At 45.2% G+C, this 18,068-nt stretch overlaps 1 protein-coding gene across 1 annotated transcript in view; it reads left to right on the top strand.

Annotated features, from left to right (window-relative positions):
• grh (grainy head) overlaps positions 1 to 18,068 on the top strand; it is a 448,313-nt gene that overhangs the window by 270,839 nt on the left and 159,406 nt on the right. The window contains exon 5 of the mRNA XM_071587167.1: positions 11,596 to 13,213. Coding sequence (XP_071443268.1) covers positions 11,596 to 13,213 — 1,618 coding nt within the window. The remainder of the gene's footprint in view (positions 1 to 11,595; positions 13,214 to 18,068) is intronic.

Below are 18,068 nucleotides of genomic sequence, written 5' to 3'. Positions count from 1 at the left end.
GAATACCATTGTTTCTTCAGAGAAAAAATCGTTGGGTATACGTCTATCCCTTGGATTATACGTCTTCCTCACGGGTGTATTTGAAATAAATCAGCGTCTTCTGAAAAAGTTTATCACAATTGGGCACGCAAGGATGAAGAGCAGAAGAAAAGTTCGTAAACACTGGGCCGTTTTATGAGGCATTTTAAAACGTGTCATAAAGTGACTTCGCAATGAAAAATAATTCGAGATCACATATCAGATTAGCTGATCCATTTCTTTGAGAAGTCTTGACTTGCGTGTTTCAAATTTTGCATGAATCAAACCGGAAATCACGCTGTCGTAATTATCTCTTCCCATCCCTTTATCATAATGAAAGGGTTTACTGCGCGTTTTTTCGTCGAAATTTCTTAAATCGACGATCAGCCCATAACAGTTAGCAAAAACGTTTGCTTTTGCAAATAATTAATCCTTTCTGGTATTAATGCGAGAGTATAGTATGCTAACGTACTCCCGCAATTCTTCCATGTGAAACTTTCATCATTTCTAAGCATACTTTTAACAAGTAAAGAACACTTACTTTTTAATGAGGCTCACATCCATGCAACATATATTGATCTAACTGCATAACCCATCGTCAAGACCTTTCTCATCTCGGAGACCTATTTCAAATGCAAGCATTTCATGTGCCTAAGAAATAAATAATAATTTTTCCACGATATTCACATGTAACCGAGGCACTTCAGTGATTAAGTTAATGGTCCTTATTACTGGTGTACGGTCGATTGATTATAGTCACGCAATAGCAGCCGCGGTCCATTTCGGTCAATCTGTCCCATTAAATCATTCTCAGTTATCAATATTATGAAACCTTCTGTAAGCTAAGCCGCAGGCTGTTTGCCACGATCCTCATGCTCTTTAAAAATATGACGTCACCGTGCTTTGAGTGATGGGGTTAATTGATTCTGTCTTTTTCGTAAGATTACTTCCACGCTAGAGATTAATGGGAATGTGTCACTATGGAGAACCTTGAAGTTACGCCATATCGAGTTTTATAGACAAAACGTTGCAGTATAGCAATTTCTCAAAGCGTTAAAGACAAGGAAATAATACTCCGGAATATTTCAAACTGGTTAAATACCACAGAGAAACTGCTGTCTGCCTTTAGAATGTAAATATAATGCCAATCTAAGAATTTGAAATTTTCAAATGATAAAAGCGGCGTCAATAAATGAGGGTGGAAGGAATCTAAAACTTAAGCAGCTATAGTGATTGGTAAAAGTATTGTTGTACATGAAAATCAAGGGATAGCCTACAAGTGACTCAAAGGAAGGAAAATGGCGTGTTTAGGTTTATATAAGGGTCATTGAAACGGGCATCAATGGGATTAAATGGGTTGCTGAACTTCAAATGCCGATGTCTTAAAAAAATGCAATGATGTCAAAGTGTAAAAATCATTCACCTTGAACGAGATTCTAGTCCGGATCTCTCGATAGCCAGCCGAGTGCTTTACCAGTTAAGTTCTCCGAGACATCCTCTTATACTCTGAAATTTAATTTTATTTATTTAGACGATGTCTTTTTCTTGATACATTTACAATCGCTCTTGTATTTCAATACATTACCTTTGATTGATATTTGATTGCATTTAAACCAGTATTAACCTCACCAAATGTGATCTGGAGCAGTTATCGAAGTGAAAATATTGTATATTGATCATATTTTTCTCTGGATATCGTTTTGCATAGAGTGCCTGACCCTGAACAGTATCCCCGTTATAAATCAGATCAACCCACCCCTGATGTCTACATACACTCCACTTAAGGATCACCGAGGAAATTGATTCAAAATTAGTCTTAGTACATATATATGAGAAAAAAGTTATCCCTCATCTTAATTTTTTTAACATTTAAGTTCCATCGATAGAAGATGGCTACTTAAAGATTTCTTCACAAGACTCGGATCTTGAGGAGGAAAAACAGAAGCAATATACCGACTTTTGAGATAAACTCTTCGGCTCTGACATTATCATCACCACTTCTTTCTGCGACAGAACAATTGAGACCACAAGGACACGGTGAGCGGTTCGCAGAAAAATTGGGGAAAACGATAAGGGAAACAGTTGGGAGGGGGCGGGAAAGATGGCAAAGAGGCGGTCTTTTGACAGACGAGAGATGCTGGATGCGACGGCTCACTAGGCACACCATCACTTCTTGTGGAAGATCTGTGAAAAGTCTTGCCTTGCTCTTTCAAACCGTCGAGATCTTCTCGAGATAGGGAACGGGGCGTGAGTAGAAAAGAAGAAAGAGAGGAGAGAGGTGGGAGGGGAGAGGGAAGGAGATGTGTCCGCGGAGGAGGATGAGAGCACCCAGGATGGAAGAGGAGGAGGAGGAGAAATCGGGAGGAAGAGAGAAGGCTAGCAGAGATGGGGAGGGGGGTTTTGGGCTGATGGAGGGGATGATGCGGGTAGGGAGGGTTTAGCACAGGTGGTTAGTTCGTGTAAACGGTGGCGTTCCAATTGCCGGCCGCGGGGCGACTCCCCTAGGGCGTGTTTGCTCACGAATTTATGGCTCGCTCGCGCGTCTCCTCGCTCGAACGAGCGACCGATGAACAAAATGGAGGGAATGGGGGAGGGTGGGGGCGGAGTGTGCGGGTTGCGGTCTCAGTGGGAGGGATGGAGGTCGGCGGGGACTACGTCTGGGAATGCGCCGGCGACCCTTTCCCTCTGGGAAGGCGAGCCGCCCCCGCGGCACAAACGCGGCTCGGGGGAAGCCGCACAAGTCGCTGCCGAGCGCGACCGGTCACTCGGGAAAGGGAATCGTCGCGAATCGCCGATCGGCGGCACTCCCTCCGGTGGATGTCGCCTCGCTCCCCGCGTCATGAGTGGGTATGGCCATCCGGGGACAAACGGCCGGCCACACTTGAGACAGCCGCCACGCGATCGGCCTGCGGGTCGGCGGTGGTTTTGCGCTTTTTTTATTGGTCCGCAAACACGTGGGCAACATTAGCAATTAGCGAGTCCCCGCTGTATATATTACTGGCACCACTACCCACGAAGTTTGGTCTTTAAATCGTTTCACCTCACCTAAATATGGCGTCGACTGCGTAATTTGGCTTGTTTATGGAGTCATAAGTATGATTTATGCGTTGCAGATGTGCAGCTCGTTCATGTAAACCATAAAAATCACTAACCCTATCATTCGTTCGGTCTTCAAGATTTTTTCCTTCAAATGTATTTCAGCAGGGGGTAAGCGAAAAATTATTGCTTTTTTAGCACCAGCGAATCATTTCCATACTATCGTAAACGAACACATGTAACGGGCAGTATTTTGTTGCCGTTTATTCTATCCAAAAATTTTCAGTTTCAAAATATTCTGCAAGATAATGGTTTACTCGGATGGAAGAAGTTTTTTCGAAAAATTAATACCGACGTCGATTATTAATTTACTTTGTACAAATGTCTTCATCGCATCGCTTCCTGGTTATGAACGCCGAATGAAATTTAGACGATTGCTTTTTCATTTTTGCATTTTTTGCGCATTTAAAAAAGTTAAGTTTTATTGTGAAATCTACTCCCAAAATTTAAAATATTTTATTTTCCTCTCATAACGGGATATACAACAAAGGATAATAAAGAGTGACCGTCGGCCAACATGCCGGGCTATAGGATGCCATTATGAACCGATAAAATACTCATTTTATAGCCCATTTTGTGTCATAAACGAAATATTTTTTCGGGTTCATTTCTATCCCTGAGCGAGGGTCCTCCTCTGCCAGAGGTTATTTCGTATTTTTTTACGCCCGTCAATTGTTTATTTTTACTCATAAACTGTTGGAAATGGTAACTATTCTCCGTTAGAATACGCCATTTTTTTTATTTCCTCTACTTCAATTCACTGCCACTCTTTATTTTTTATCTCATTCCTATATTTCTTACATTCTTTTATCTTCCGCCCAATCCTTTTTTTCTTTATTTTTCTGTCTTTTGAGCTTTTCGGTAAAACGACCTTCTTTCATCGTAATATCTCCCAATTTATTTCCTCTAAGTTGCAGCATAATGGACGGGAAGTCAGTCCGTGAAACGTTTAATCGGCATTGATAAATCACTGATCACCCACAGAGTCATAAAATATTTTAAATAAATATGTAGGGTTAACAGCCATCGTGATTGGTTTTCAGAATTAATGAGCTCACCGTTTCTTAACTGTAAACGCGCTCCTATCTTTAATGGGACCGCAAATATTGTCAGCTAGATGAATGAAAAGGCATCTTCCGCCAATGGAAATCAATCATAACCATTCATTGTCCCGGCAAAATCTTTTGGGCGTGTAAGTTTTAAATACACCGCTTTAGGAAATTTTTCTTCCTATTCCTTGAGAAAATGCCAGCATTTCCACATTCAACTGTAATTTATTCTAAGGCCTGTCACCACAACTTTCCTAAAGGATAGTCAGTGGTAGTCGTTGGAACTTATTCAAAACTTCCGGTACCGAGATACAAACACGCCGGAGCTTCATCGGGTAGAGTAATTATTTCAATCATTAGATCACTCGAGCTGTTCCACTCCCTGGTCGGTGGAAGGCCCAAGGCGTCGCGGACAGGCTATATATCTCGCACCCGCGAAGCGGGAAGAAAATCCCCGTTCGACCACCCCCGCTGCAGTACAAATGGATGAGTGACACACTTTAAACGTATCCTGTTCCCTCCAAAGGGCCACATTCCCTCTCCCAACGCACTGCCTACGACCGAGCGACCAAAACATTGCTCAAAATGGCGTTTACAATTAAAAGGATCGGTGCAACATGTTATCCACTTGTTCGACGGCCGAGTGCGTGAGATCATCACTGTAACACCACTCCGCCGGCGGCGGCAACCCAACTGAGCGGGATTGTACCTACGAGGGGAGTAGTAGTGGGGGAAGGTGGTGTAAAAGAGGGTCATTTCTCGGGTTCAGTTCCTCGGTAAATTGCCACGGCAAAAGTGTAGAAGCGAGCGACGAGAGAAGAAGGGGTCTCGTGTGAGGAAGAACGACGGGCGAGCACGAGGATTGTGGGAGGGAGAAATGGGGGGAAGGAAGTGGTGGAAGAACGAAGTAAGGCGTGCGGTGTCCGTTGTGGAGGAGGAAGGTCGGTGGGAGTGGGAAAGGGGTAAAGGAACTTCTCGCTGATTCCAGCGACCGCGACGGGGGACAAGACGAGGGCCCAAAAATTGTTGGCACGCCAAGAGTGAGTGAGAGAGGTTGGGATGGATTACGAAGGTCCCCCCCTCCCCCCCCCCCACAACTCGCACGCTCACTTCCGTTCTCTCCCCCTCCTTTCTCCCGTTTCAACCCCATCCCCAGGTGACCCACGCCCCTGCCCCTCTTCCTTATTCCCCTCTCCTCCCCGCTCATTCTAGTATGCCCCCTCGATCTTGATCCCTCCCACCCTCTCCGTTTTCGCGGCCCCCTTCCCTATCACCTCATACCCTGCCCTTAGACTCCCTCAAACCCTTCCCACAACCCTGTGCGGAGGTGCTGTTTTTTTCCGGACTTAATTGGCACTTTCTAGTCCACCTACAGTTCACACCACTCTATATTTCTTTTCCAGCTCCACTAACGATAAAACTTTCTCATGCGTTCGGCTCGACCTTCCGTCTCTTCGCTGTGCCTGTGGCTAGATAATTCGATAAAAAAGGACTCAGAGCATGACATTACCCACCCACTTGAGGAACATAATTAAAGCAGAGGGGCGAAGGGCAACTAAAACCTTGACTTCATGGGGAGGGGTTTACTTTGTTGAGAAATATTTATTTAACGAATGTGCAAACGACTCGTTTCTTGTGTTTTAATGTATTTTATTTTGGTCGTTGAAAATGAACCTTGAAAAAATATTTTTAAATAATAAGTGCGGCTACATTACTGAAGTCCAATTTTCCTCAATGTCACTGAATTTCAAGATTCCCATACCTTTAGGGAAATGACCTCTGGTGACAAGATTTTTTTTTCGTTTGCTGTCAGAAAGGAAATCCTTTAATGATGGAAGTGGAAATGACTTTCGTAGCTACTCCATCCTCGAAAAACTAATGTTCTTTTCCACTCCGTAAAGTAGGTTGCTGTAGCAATATTGCTGCGAGGAAACACAAATTAGTCAGTTCTTAACAACATCCATGCATCTTTTTGATACGCTGTTCACTAAATGACCACCACCGTGTTTCCAACTAAAACGGCCCTTGAGCACAGTGCTCATCCGAGTAATGGCACCCATTTGCCAGCAGCGTTACCTCTTAAACTGTTCGTATGAGATTCTTAGCATTCCTTCCCGCCCTTGAAAAGCTTTACATTCAATATGAATCGCAAAATTCCGGTGCGCTCATGCGTATATATGCTCACGAGACAATCACTTTCATCCGACAACAATGCACTCCAGCAGGTAGGTACTCGGGCGAAAACAAAAGGGGAGATTAGGCTGGTAACAATGCGGCAGTAACTCATTTCCTCCGTGTAGGTAACTCTCCTCCTCCGCCCACCCTCCCCTCCTAGCGTCATCCCTTCGCCGCCGCGAGGATGTGCTCGTCTCGCCCTACCCGACCCTCCCTTAAACCTTCAAGGGACGAACCCTTTTTCCCCCACCCTCACCACCCAACCACCCACGTCCCACTTAAAAGACTACTCGAAACTCTTGTCTCCTTCGTAGCATCTCCCGGGCGTCCTTCACGCCTCCTCCCTCCCTCCTCTCTCTCTCTCTCTCTCCCACCCCCTCCCTCAGTCCTCTTCAGATCGGTGAAAGACTCCCTCTGCCTCTATCCACCCGACAATCACGCGAGCACCCTGGTGCCCGCTCCTGGAGTCCCACCCACCCTTTCCTCTTTCGCTCCCTCTCCAGGCCCGTATCCCCCCACTCTCATCCCCTGCACCCACTAAGATCCTCCATATCTCCCTCCCTCTCTCTCTCTCTCTTCCCCCTCTCCGTCTACCCCACCCACTCTCGACCCGTCTCACCCTCCCCCGCTCTCTCCCATCCCTTCACCTTATCACGAAATCTTTCCCCTTATCCATCCCTCCTCCTGCCAGCAACCCCACCTCCATATTTTCCTCAGCATCTCCTCTCCGCCATCCCTCTCGCTCCTTCCCCTCAAACTCCATCCCCTACCTCTGGTCCAGTGAGACCCACGCATCATCCTCATCCCGCTCTCCCTATCCGAATTTCTATCTCCTCCTCTTCATTCCCTCTGTCTGTTTCTGCCATCTCCCCTTCCACCCACCCCTCCTTCTCACTCTTCCGCCCCCATCTCACCTTCCATCCACCGCTTTTCCTTCCTTGCATCCAATTTAACCGAGTGCGCCTTCCTCCTTGCTCCGCCGACTCCTCTTAACCTTCCACTATGTCCCATTCGGATCCCCCGAGAGCTCTCTCTCTGTTACTTCGCTTGCGGTAAAACGCTCGCGTGCATGAAATCGTTTATCTCATCCGACTTGAGTTCTCTCCCAAATGGCTTTTTATTTCCATTGCTTCTCCTCCACCTCTCCACTCCGACAATGCTCTTCTCTCATCCTTCCTAGTGTACTCCTTTCTGCCTCATCTCTTCCTCACCCCCTCAAGCGGATGATAATGGAGGTTTGAGCTCCTTTGTTGCGCAATATTTACGTTCAGGTAAACCAGTTATCGTGGCACGGCGATCACCGTCATAAGCAGAGCGCTTTGAGGGTGTTCGATAACACTTTCGCTTCCACTTGCTCGAATGAGTGACCTTCGACCCTTAAAGCGTTATGCTTCATTGTTGTTCGTAGCTCCTTGCCTCCCCACCACTTTAAAATTTAAAAAAACCCTTTCTCATCCGGATACCTCTTGTCCCTATTAGCTTCACACTCTGCAGCCTTACTCCTCAATCACTTTTTCCTTCAGGTCACGATTTAAATTATTTCCTACCCTTTCCATTCCGTGTATATTCTCCCTTCATTTCAGTCCTTTCTTTGCAAATTTGAGAAGCGACTCCCGGATTGAAAATGAAAGCACTGGACTAAATATAACCAAGTATTGAATATTTGTTAATTGTTCCTGTTCTGGACTGTAGCATAAACTTTCATAAAATCACACATTTGTGAACTGTCCCTTGAACGCTTTTATTATTCGACCTATTCCGCCTAGTGAGTCTCAATCAAAATGAGATAAAAAAAAGGAAAGTGTTTTTGGCCATGGTTCAGTTTTTCAGGGAACATTGATTTTTTCCAAAGACATTAAAAATTTGCAGCGCATATTCCTTTTATTAAGGTCCACTTTATTAATCTCTTTTCTGTTTCTCTGCTGATTTAAAATAATCCGGACGTCCTCTATAATCAGGTATCAGTAGCTAAGCAAGATGTCAACATTCCAAATATTTGCATCGAACAAAGACGTATGTATTGGTGGACCATTTACTTCCGTGTTATTGCCGACAAAACTTATTTCAAATTCACCTAGGTTATTAGAAAAAATTGGATTATGTGTTAAATATATCTATTACACCAGGGATTAATTTTATTGAATTATATTTAGGATAATTCAAACTCACCTTAATACGTCCAACCGAATGCGTCAAATTTGTAATGCACCCAGAGAAATGTATCAATAATGTAGCATTCAACAGCTGTTACACTTATTGCTCGGTTCTTGACTGATCTCCATTTTGTCTAAGGTTCTGAGTTGTTCATTTGCCTACAGTTTTTGTTCCTGAAGAACCAAGTGAGCAGATCGTGATTACTAGTATAATGTGGTCTCATGAATCTTGATCGAAGGAATATGAATGCAAGCGTCACGATTGGAAGAATTTAGATGCCCTTAAATCTGAAGAGGGCAGAAGAAGAAACTTTGCACTTCCATATAAAGTTTATGTAGAAGTACAAAGAGTCTTTTCCTACCCTCATCATGAAGGTATTCCAAAAAGCTATCCCTGAAACTGTTATGTTATGCTCTTAAATCTATTGACAACATTACCACTGCCTCTTATAAGGCCCTTTCCCAAACTTTCATAATTTTATTTAGCCACCTTATAGAATTCATTCACTTTTAAATTCCTCAATTTCCCATTATAATACTCTGTATTACTGTCTTTAGTATCCCTTAGCACATCGGTGACTCTTGCATCCACTTGTCCTGCCTTAATGGAATTTCTCCCAATATTCGTCTCTCTTCCCATACCGTGGCTTTAACTTGGTAGTTTGTTTTCCTCTCCAGGTATTTTATTTTATTCATTCTTCTCCACACCCACATCTTAAGAGCCTCCAATCTACACTTAATTCATTTGACTCAATTTTTGGAGACGTACCAACTCCCCACAATTTTAAAATTTTCTATAGTATTTTCTTAAATTCCTTACTTTAGATGTCCATCATCATCTCCCGCTCGTAAACTCTTCTTCTCTACCTAGCGCAACTCTTCTTTCAATATCCTTACTTCTCGGCCAGCTTATTTCTCTTCAATTTCCAACTTTTAGCATCCAACTCACTCTTTTCTTCATTTCATGAATAATACAAGACATCAATCGCTTCCTTCTGCCTTTCTGTCAATGGTATTATTCCTATTTTTTTTGTAATTATCTCCCCATGAAATGAAACTGCCATCCTGAACATATTCATATGGGCTCACCCTGTAATCTACTCGATTATACATTAAATTTCCATTTTGCAATCTTCCAATTTTCCGGCAGATCGCAAAAATGCAAATTTAAAAAAAAAACGCATTTCAATTTTTCGGAATTCTTCAAACACTACACATATTTTCCGGTGCTCCTTCCCATCCGATTCATCTCTCCTCGCTTTTGCGTTGCGCATTCCTTTTTTCCTCTTATTTTCATCGGCCGCACCCACCCAAAAAATTCATGAATGCGGCAGGAAAAAAATTGACGCCGCCGCTTCTCTTGGCAAAAGGAGGAAGCGACTGGGCGGATTTTTGCCCGGCGCTCCTTATCCCCATCCATCCACCCTCAGTTTCCCATCCCCCTTCTCTATTTCTTCCTCCCCCAGTCCCTGTGAGTTCCCCTCGAATTTTTCCCCAGCACCTCCCAGTTCCCTTCCCTCCCGAGGCATGCTCCTCGGTCGCACCCCGCCCCAGACGGCGTGCATACGTCCGTGACACGGGCGGGCGGATTCCGATATCATCCCACGCACCCACCTCCCCCCCATCATTCCCTGCCTCCTCTTCATAGCCTTTGTGTGGTTGCCCGTGTCCCCTTTCTTATCAAGTGCATCAGAATCGTTCTTGTATACTTCTCTCTCTTTCTCTCTCGAGCTCTTTAACTCTTGAAAACCCTCCAGCCTTGGAGGGGCGCAACGGATCCCCATTGTTCTTCGGTTGCATCCCCTCCTTCCTTTTCCGTCCTCCCATCTCCTCATGCCCTCCGCTGATAGCCGCCGTGCTTATCCAGCCCGGACAACGGTTAGGGGCCAAACTAACCCTAGGTCCGGTCCACCCAACCACATGAATCCCCGAAATGTGTTTGATCGATGGTGTTATTGTGAAGGTGATTGATGCTCTCAAGGGTTACCGGCCGGCCGCATTGCTGATCGCAGCATCTTGATGCCGCTGCCCTCACCCTTCTCCCACTTCTCTATCCCCACCGTCCTCCTCTGCCCACCCTCCTCCCATTCGGGTTCCATTCCGATCCAGCACGAGAGTAGAGCCTCCCCGACCCCCACCCCATCTTGCTGACGTCCCGCATCCACGTTGCGTTGCGGTGATTTTCGGTGGCCTTAAAAAAAATCTCCGAGTGGAGAGATGAGAGTAATTGATTGCTCTGAATGTGACATGAAATCGCAATTTAAATGCATTAGTGCTTGAGGAATGAGTGTGATAAGAATTCCGCCCATCGCTACCAGATAAGGAAGAGAAATATTTTATTCATGTCCTTTTTGAAAGGCTTGTGAAATATAATGATCAGTTCCTGTTTCTCGTACGGCTAAGATACAGCTCCAAGTAATAAATGTTCTAATGCTTTTAAGTGACATTCAAAGGCGAGTATTGGCTGTCTCATGACTTGAATTTTAATGTTCAATTATTTCTCCTTTGGACGTAATTAGTACCAGTGTTTCTTCGAATATTTGAGTTGACGGAAATGTTTCTTCATGGAATAAAATGAATGCAATGTGTTCCTATCGTGCACGTGAGTTACACGTTTCATTAAATTTGTTTCTACCGTTTGCAGAAAATTTCTCACCTTTTATATGAAAATCTTGTTTTGTTGCCAATTGCTGTTGAATGGCATAGTTATGCGATTAGAAATTCAACAGCTTGAATTTTCATTTTTTTATTTAGTTATTCATATGCAATTGTGCTTCGCTCCTCACTGCCAGAACCTCTCCGCGAATGGTAAGCAGAGCCAACTGTCTTGAGATAGGCTTAACGTCAGTACTCAATTTTTTCTCCAACCTAAGTTGCTTTATCGCAGGTTTATCGCGAAAAAATTTATCGCCAAACTGTAATTTTCTCATCCTGAAGTAAACTACTTCACAGTCGGCTCCCTGGCTCATTATTTTTTTAGAGAAAGTTCTCTTATCCCAATTTTCCCCCACGGTCCCCTCCTCCTACCGTGTTCACCCCGCCCCCTCTTTCCTTTCTCTCTCCCCTCGTTTTAAATGGCTTCTCTCTCTCTTTCTCTCCGCCAGGACGACCTCCGCCTCGATGAGCGGCTCCGTGGGCGGGGCTTTGATGACGTCGGCGTCCCACGGCAAGCAGTCGGCCAATGGGCTATCTCCCGGTGGGCAGGGCCTCGGATCCTCCTCCACCCCCGACCTCCTCCACCCGCCCCCCCTCGTACCCGTCTCCCTCCACCAGCAGCAGTCCTCGACCTCCTCGTCCTCCCCCTCGCCCGCCTCCCCGCACCACCACCAGCACCACGTCGTACACCACGGACACCACCACCAGCACCAACAACAGCATCAACAGCAACAGCACCAACAGCAGCAACTCCACCACGCGCCCGACCTCGGCATCTTCCTCTCGGCGAACGAGGAGAGCGACAACTTCGGCGGCCAAGGCGGCGGCACGGACGGGGACCACCTGCACCCATCGCAGCACCACAGCGGGCACCAGTTTGGGAACGGCGGCGGCAACGGTTCGTCCCCCAGCCACCATTTCTCCCCGCACCTGCACCAGGGGTCGGCGGGCGGCGGCGGTGGCCAGAGCCCTCACCACCACCTCCAGCACCACCACCCGCACCTCCATTCGACACACCACTATCTCTCCGTCAAGAGGGAGCCAGAGGACCTGAGCCAGCCCGTTTCCCTGGCGAGGGGCTCCAAGGGCGCGGGAGACGGCCGGGTCGGAACCCCGTCCCCACTCCTCGAGCAGTCTTCGGCGGGGGGTGGTGGAGGCGGTGGGGCTGTGCACGCCCTCAAGGAGAGGGCCAAGGCTGCGGCAGCCGCGGCAGGCATCAGCATCGTGGTAAACGGTGGCGGCGCCTCCTCCCCTGGCTGCGTCAAGGAGGAGCCCAACGGCGTGGGCAACAGGCCCTGCTCCGCCTCCTCGGCCGCCTCCTCCGTCCTTGTGGACCCCTCCTCCGAGCTGGTCGTCGTGACGGCCGAGGGCCTCAAGGGCGGAGTGGTCATGTCGGGTGGCGGTGGGGGAGTGGTTGTGTCCGCGCCCCCCAAGGGGGGCTCCACCTCCAACCCCTCGACGCCTTCCTCCTCCTCGAGCCCCGGAGCACCATCCGCCCCGTCGTACTCCATCTTCGCTAATATCGGATCCGGGCATCACCAGCAGAGCCACCAGACACACCAGCAGCAACAGCAGCAGCAACACCAGCAGTTTACCGACCACGTGTCCGCGGCACCCCACCAGTACGGCCTAGTCCCCGTCTCACAGGGCTACTCCTTGGCGGCAGGGACCGGGTCCAACGGCGCGGGCAACAATGTCGTCTCGAATCTCCGCACCACGTCCTCCTCCTCTTCCTCCTCCACATCTTCGTCGGCGTCGTCGACGCCCGCGGCCACCACGGCCTATTCCCTCGTGGCCGCCGACCCCTACTATCGGGACTATTTCGGGGATCAATACCAAGTGAGGCAGCAGGTTCAATACGCGGATAGTCCAGAGGGAGGTGGGGCGCCGGCGGCGTCCTTCGTGGAGCGGTATGTGAGACAAGGGAGCGTCGCTTACAAGAGCGGGCCGGCTGCGAACCCGGCGGCGCCCTCCGGGGGCGTCGGCCTGACAGTGGACCTGCCGTCACCGGACAGCGGAATCGGCGCGGACGCCATTACACCCAGGGACCAGACAACCATCCAACAGGTGAGGGAAACGTGCCAATGCGAGAATTAATTACCGAGTCGGCAAGTTGAGAATCCACCACTCATGCCCATTTGTTTCTTTACCTCTCCTCCGGTTTCTCCATCGTTCCCTCTTTTCCCTCCAATTAGCATGTGATATCGTGATGGCTCAGCTACTTCGTCCAGCTTTCACGCTTAATCATTTATGCATTAAAATCGTCAAGTCAAAGTGATTTAGACATCTAAAATAGGAGCCATATGGCGTCTTCAACATGGTTGTTTCTTGACAAGAATTCTAAACCAGTTTCATAATTCAAAAAATATTATTTCGCCCCTCACCTCTACCACAATCTCTCTCTCAAAATTGACTTGCACGGTTTTTTGAAGGTTGAAATTACTGTCATATCATTATAAATTCAGGTACATGATTGATTATTCCTGAATGAAAACATGTTAACAACGCTCATGAGATTGATTGAAAATAGATGACTGGAAGTTCCAACATTTCCAACTTTATTATTTTTGGACAAATCGTAACAATAGTCGTATTTTTTATTTTACTCATCAGCTGGAAGAAAAATTATACTAGATACATACATTCCCTTAGTAAACCTTTGACCAAAAGTGAAGGCTTATTCAAAGATCTTGCTAGGACCTTTTATAATCGTAAATGATTTTTTTGTCGATCGAAAACATAGGAAATGACTTGTGACATCTTGAATCACATGAATGATTATTTAAAAGGAAAACACAATTAGAATTTTGAATGTATATTTTTTCGATGCAATTGATTTCGTTGTCACGTACGTCACCTTCTTTCTTTCTTTATGGTGGGAGACATTAAATAAATACATTTTAAAAAGAAACCGATCAGTTCTAATTGACGTTTTTTATCACGCCTGACTATAAATCAAAACTTTTAATTTTAAAGTTAAAGATATCAAAAACCTTGTATCATTCTTTAGCAAAAGAGTTAATTTCGCGTTGTAACCTGTCATTCAATATGCATTATATAATTCATCTTACAGAGGAAATTTGTACTCGCGTGTATATTTTTTCGTTATACGAAATTGAAAACTGTTTTAGCACTGAATTCTTTTGATAAAATATTCGGAAAGCTTTAGTGCTAAACCCTACTTGAGCCAGGTCTGACTTTTTGGCTCTCATTTCTCAGTTAGTTCTGTGAAGGCACGTTTGCTGGGACATGAAAAACCTCTTTGGAAAAGAATTCAATTTTCTTTATTTTAGACTACCGTTGACGGCTGAAAGGAATACACAGATATGACGTTAGTTTTTTAATCGCCACTATTTTTGCAAGGGTAAGTAATCGTACCAAAATTTCGAGAATATTATCTCTGACGCACATTCAAATATGAATGCATTGCGAGACTTTGCATTATCGCTTCCTGCCTACAGTCTATTTTTATTCTCGATTTTTCCCAGGAAGCTTACCAACTGCCTTACCTCAGCGTATTGAGTTCGCTTGAAATCACCAGACCAGGGGAGGGGTAAACTTCATTCGACGAAATGAAAAAATATTTTGATTCATTCATCGAAATGACGACTTCCATCCAAAACGAGTGTGGAAATTTATTGAATAGGAAAGAGTTTCATAATTGCAACTGGATTACCCACTCGGGAGACTGGAGGGGTAGTGAATTCCGTTCAAGGTTGCTTAGGCTGGCTGCCATGTTTTGGTCTCGCCAATCAATTCGCTATCGCCAAACTCGTTTGTTTTCATCCACGCCTCCCAATTGCTCCGAAATGCACTCGCGCGCCTTTCACACCCCCTCCAACCGCCTCCCTTGACCTACCCACCTCCTGCTCCACCCCTTTCGTCCTCTCGAAGTAGTCGCCTAAGCACCCTTGCCCAGTAACTCGCTCTCTCTATATCGCTTCCCCCCTCCCCGCCGCCTTCATGTCTTGTGTCGGAAACGCACTGCGATCGTCTTTTTTTTACGACCGAGTCGAAATGGTAGCAATGGCAATGGGAATAATGAAATGGGAAGGTGGATAGTAAATCATTCGGAGTAATAATCCGGCTACCGGCAGGGGGGTTGGAGTAATGATCCATCCCGGGTGCTCATTAACACGTCAGGGTTTATTTGCAACCCTTTGGGAATTTCGCCAGACGCTCTAGGGATCGTTAAAATAAATAATTTTCCCATTTGCGGTTGGAGGCGGATACCTGACAAAGTTGGTTTTGATGGCTTTACTGCTGAAGTGAATTGAACCGCTTGGAGTGTCAAGAACTCTCATTCCTAGATGGTATTCATTAATACGTATCAGTCATGAATTTTTAATTTCGCTGGATTCCATCGCCGCATGAAATATTTGACCATTTAACATGAAATAAAAATTCCCCGCGGATATTAAATTTTCGGAAACAATTGACTGACCGTCTAAGCAGGTGCACATTCTTCCTAAGAATTTAATGGCGAAGTAGGTATAAAAATATTCTGTTTTCATCGTTGTTATTTATGTTTTACGCCTTTCAGCAACTTTTATTTTTCTGAAAAGTTACTATGCGTGTATGTCAAGTGTGTTATATGCGCATGCTAATTTTTTTGCGATATTGTTATCAAAATAATGAGAAATTAACCTTGAGTAAAGAGAATTAATGTGAAAGCTTAACGAATACCTTATCTCAGGTGTTCCATATAAATCAACAAAATTGGAGTTAACTTTTTAAAACCATATCTCAAATGTGCCATTGAGTTTTAAGGAAATATCCATGTTAAAATTCAAATAATGAGGTCTCACGTAAGGGTGCATACCGCTTATTCCGAAATTCTGAGTCAAACTTTTCAGTCATCATCTGCCGCATTGTCAAAGTAATGCGATTTAGGCCTACTAACAGTCTGAAAATGAAATAATAAAGGTAATGTAATTTGAATGAATTTTTTTAGCATTTGAACCTATGACGTCACTACTACTCATGTCGATGTTGGTGCATAAATCATAACTTATGCTTACGTGTACGACTCGCATTCACATTCGTATCTCAGACACGTACATATTTCCTATACACACATTTATTTTCTTTAAAAGAAATCATATTTGGCGCAAGCGGTCTCGGAACATCTCAGAGCGTACAACTAATCCTCTCATACGGACGCTTCGAGTTGGAGAATTATAACAGGTCCTCGGACAGAATATGAAAATCGAGCATTCGTTTGAGAGCACCGATATAAATTCATGCGGTTGATGCGAATGCAGGTAAATTAGATCAATCCCTTTCGTTGAGGACTTAAGTTGGACAATTGAACGTCAAACCTCAAGCCTAGTGCAGATCCCACGGCGATGGTAACAGATATGAATTCGGAACGGCGGGTCCGCGTGATAACGATGCGGGAGGGAGGAGGAGGAAGAGAGGACATTAAGGCAAAGGAGTCAGTCGGCAGCAGGTTGAGGGAGGGGTAATGGCCGGGGGACGGCCGCGTCCGGTGGCGGGAGCAGGCGGCGGCGGCGTTAAAGGCACGCTGCCGCGGAAGGCCGCAGTGCAAACAAAAGCGAGGGGGGCAAACAGGGGGGGGGGGGGGGAGGGTGAGTTGGAACATAGTGGGATAAAAAAATGAAAGGTGGTTTAGTGCAAGCCCTTTCACCCATCCCTTCCCTTACCTCCGCTCCGTTTAGTGCTTTATTATTGAAAGCCGATTATGACGTTTACGGCTTCTTGGGCGAAATGAGACATTTAAAGCGCAAGCGGCCACGCCTCCTCAGGTTTCCTAAAGCTCGGTGCTGAAACCTCGTTAAAGGGCGCGCGCACAAACGGGTCGTTAACGCGGAGAGGTAATGCCCATTCCGTCTACCGCTTTGCCCGCCTTGCTGCTATTTTTTTCTTTTCATTCCGAGTCACACTTTCAGGCGAACTTTTCCTGAAATGATCTGCGACGTGTTACAAGGGAACTTCGTGTGACGGTACGTCCCGAGCACGACACCTGATCATGCTTGGATGAAACATTATTTTGGTGCTTTTGAACTAATTGGAATAGCATATAGGTAGCAATTAGGGTGACTGCATTTTCAAGAATGATATCAGTAGGTATAATTATTTTATAGATCCTTGAAACAATTTATCGGTATGAATTACAGCGTTGCGAATTAAATAACGACATTTTCAGTAATTGAAGGTGTTATAACTTGACCTCAAGCCTCTATGTCTACGGCAATGAGATCGTTTTCCTAAGTCACAATTTTATGTATATCATTGTGAGATCCCGGAGTCATGGGCATGAATTCTTCCTGGGACTCGGTTCGCTTCACAAGAATGATGAGTCTGCTGGCCTTCAAAGAGTAATTACTCCTAAATAATACCCCACAGATTTTTTTTAATTGTGTGTTTATTGCAGCACACGCTTAAGTTTTAACATTGTGCTTTACCTGCTGTGGTTGGCTTTACGTTCAGTTCACCGTGAGCAATGTGCCAACTGAAGTACTAATATAAACAAAATATAGATAAGAGTAATCATCTCTGACATTTGAGTTAACTTCAAATATTTCTCTCCTCGATTAAAGCAATGTTATGCACTAGCTTACATTTTACTATTTTTTTCATTTTAAAAGTGTGTTCTCTGTGCTTATAAACTTTGATCAACGCATAGATTAGTCTTGCTTAAGAACAATTAGAAATGGAAACCACAGAAATGGCCATCACTGAAAAAATTACTCCATTATAAGCTATGCCTCTTAATTTTATCACAACTTATAAGTTCACCATGTGTAATACCATAGATACCATAGGCGTTACGTCTTATTCGTTGAAAAATACCATATTTCATTTATGATCTACGATACATAACATGCTATTATATATTTATATCGATATGGCATATTGTTATACTTCATGAATATCGTTATGGTTATCAATGATTAAA

The sequence above is a fragment of the Hetaerina americana genome, unplaced genomic scaffold (genome assembly GCF_022747635.1).
Source record: "Hetaerina americana unplaced genomic scaffold, ioHetAmer1.1.p SCAF_3, whole genome shotgun sequence".
NCBI lineage: Eukaryota > Metazoa > Arthropoda > Insecta > Odonata > Calopterygidae > Hetaerina > Hetaerina americana.
The sequence above is the reverse complement of the archived record's forward strand: the minus strand, read 5'-3'. Positions and strand labels throughout refer to the sequence as shown.